Source organism: Hipposideros armiger, unplaced genomic scaffold (genome assembly GCF_001890085.2).
Source record: "Hipposideros armiger isolate ML-2016 unplaced genomic scaffold, ASM189008v1 scaffold_714, whole genome shotgun sequence".
Classification (NCBI taxonomy): Eukaryota; Metazoa; Chordata; class Mammalia; order Chiroptera; family Hipposideridae; genus Hipposideros; species Hipposideros armiger.
In genome coordinates this window covers 654368-655802 of record NW_017732064.1, presented here as the reverse complement: position 1 = coordinate 655802, position 1435 = coordinate 654368, and the positions used below count along the sequence as shown (strand labels likewise).

General features: G+C 35.9%; 1 protein-coding gene across 2 annotated transcripts in view; it reads right to left on the bottom strand.

Annotated features, from left to right (window-relative positions):
• Window positions 1–122: 122 nt before the first annotated feature.
• Window positions 123–1435, bottom strand: part of SGCB (sarcoglycan beta) — a 14382-nt gene continuing 13069 nt past the window's right edge. For both annotated transcript variants that reach the window (XM_019627133.1, XM_019627134.1), the window contains exon 6: window positions 123–738. In XM_019627133.1, coding sequence (XP_019482678.1) covers window positions 535–738 — 204 coding nt within the window. In that variant the 3' untranslated portion in view covers window positions 123–534. The remainder of the gene's footprint in view (window positions 739–1435) is intronic.

The window sequence follows — 1435 nt, the reverse complement described above, 5'->3', positions numbered from 1 at the left end:
TAAGGAACCACAGTTTCTTACTCACATATGTGAAGCTCTCTAATGACTTCACTTGCATGGGAGAATACGGCTGAAAGTTAATGCACTAAAAACCTGTCTTTCCTCGAAGAAGCCACAAGACAAAGCATGTAACATTTATTGGCAGTGTACCTTTTAAATATCTTAAGTGGGTCTATTCCCATTAGTTACCAAAAGCTTACTTACAGTGAGTCTAAACAGTTGCTTCAGCCCTTTATCCTTTAGACAAGGAATAGTGGAATTTTAAAAACACTTTTTTAAAGATTAATCTTGATTTTATTCATTTCTGATAATTATTTTAGAGAACTGTAATTTGAAGATCAGTGCAAATTAATGAAATAGAATGTAGGCTCTCTGATAATATTTTAAATATGGGGATTATGTAGTATAATAGATACAGTAGTGCTCTGCAGATAAAATAATTACCAGTTATCACAAACTGTAAAAACATGATTTGCATGCATACTCAAAAAAAAAAGTCAAGATAGGAGCATATTGATGACCTCTCAGGTTCTTCTAATGAGTGTTGCCACAGGGGTTGTCGGCGATCTGGCACCCCATGTTCTGGCCTGTGACTTGTACTTTGAAGAGAGTTCCGTCAGCACACACACAGAGCTTGTAGCGCACCCAGTCGCCAGCACCAAACTGGTCCCCACTGGAGGAGCTAGGTAGGCGAGTTGTGCTAACCATCACAGTTCCATTTAGGATGATGCTGTTTTCCTATTAGGAGAGTAATAATATAATTTATTTACCTCCACAAATGAGGATAGAACAAGTCTAATAAACAAAACTCATTCGAATATTAACAAGAAAAGAAGGCAGTAAGAAAGAGTGACGTTATGACCAAAACAACAACAAAGAAAACAAAACTAATATCAAGATTCAACTAGTGACCTCTTGGTAATAGTTCAAATGCAAACCAATATATTTGAAACAATTTATTTCTCAATTAGTTAAAATTACACCAAAATTACATCCAAAGTACGCATAATAAGACTGATGTTGATAAAGTCTCAGCTCATTTTTATTTGCTACTTCCTAACAGAGTTTTAACAAAGTTACTGGTTGATAAGTTTCTGATGAGAAGAAAGACTTTTTCTCCAAGAGAAAATTAATTTTAATTCCCAATGTTTTTCAACACCTCAAATGAGGATTCAAACCACAATTCTGAAGACCAGGCACTCAAGGGAAACTGCCTGGAGGCTTTCTTCTTGAATCCCACTGTTCCAGGAATATTCTTGTGTGTAGGCCCTTTCTTTTTAGGGATTCCTAAGGTTCTCTCTCCTTTTGTTCCTTTTCTTTTTTCATGCATTTAACAAATAACTATTAAATGTCTACTACGTGTTAGATATCATTCTATGTGCTGGGGATACAGCAGTGGACAGACAGGCAAAGTTCAAGTTCTCACACAGGTACA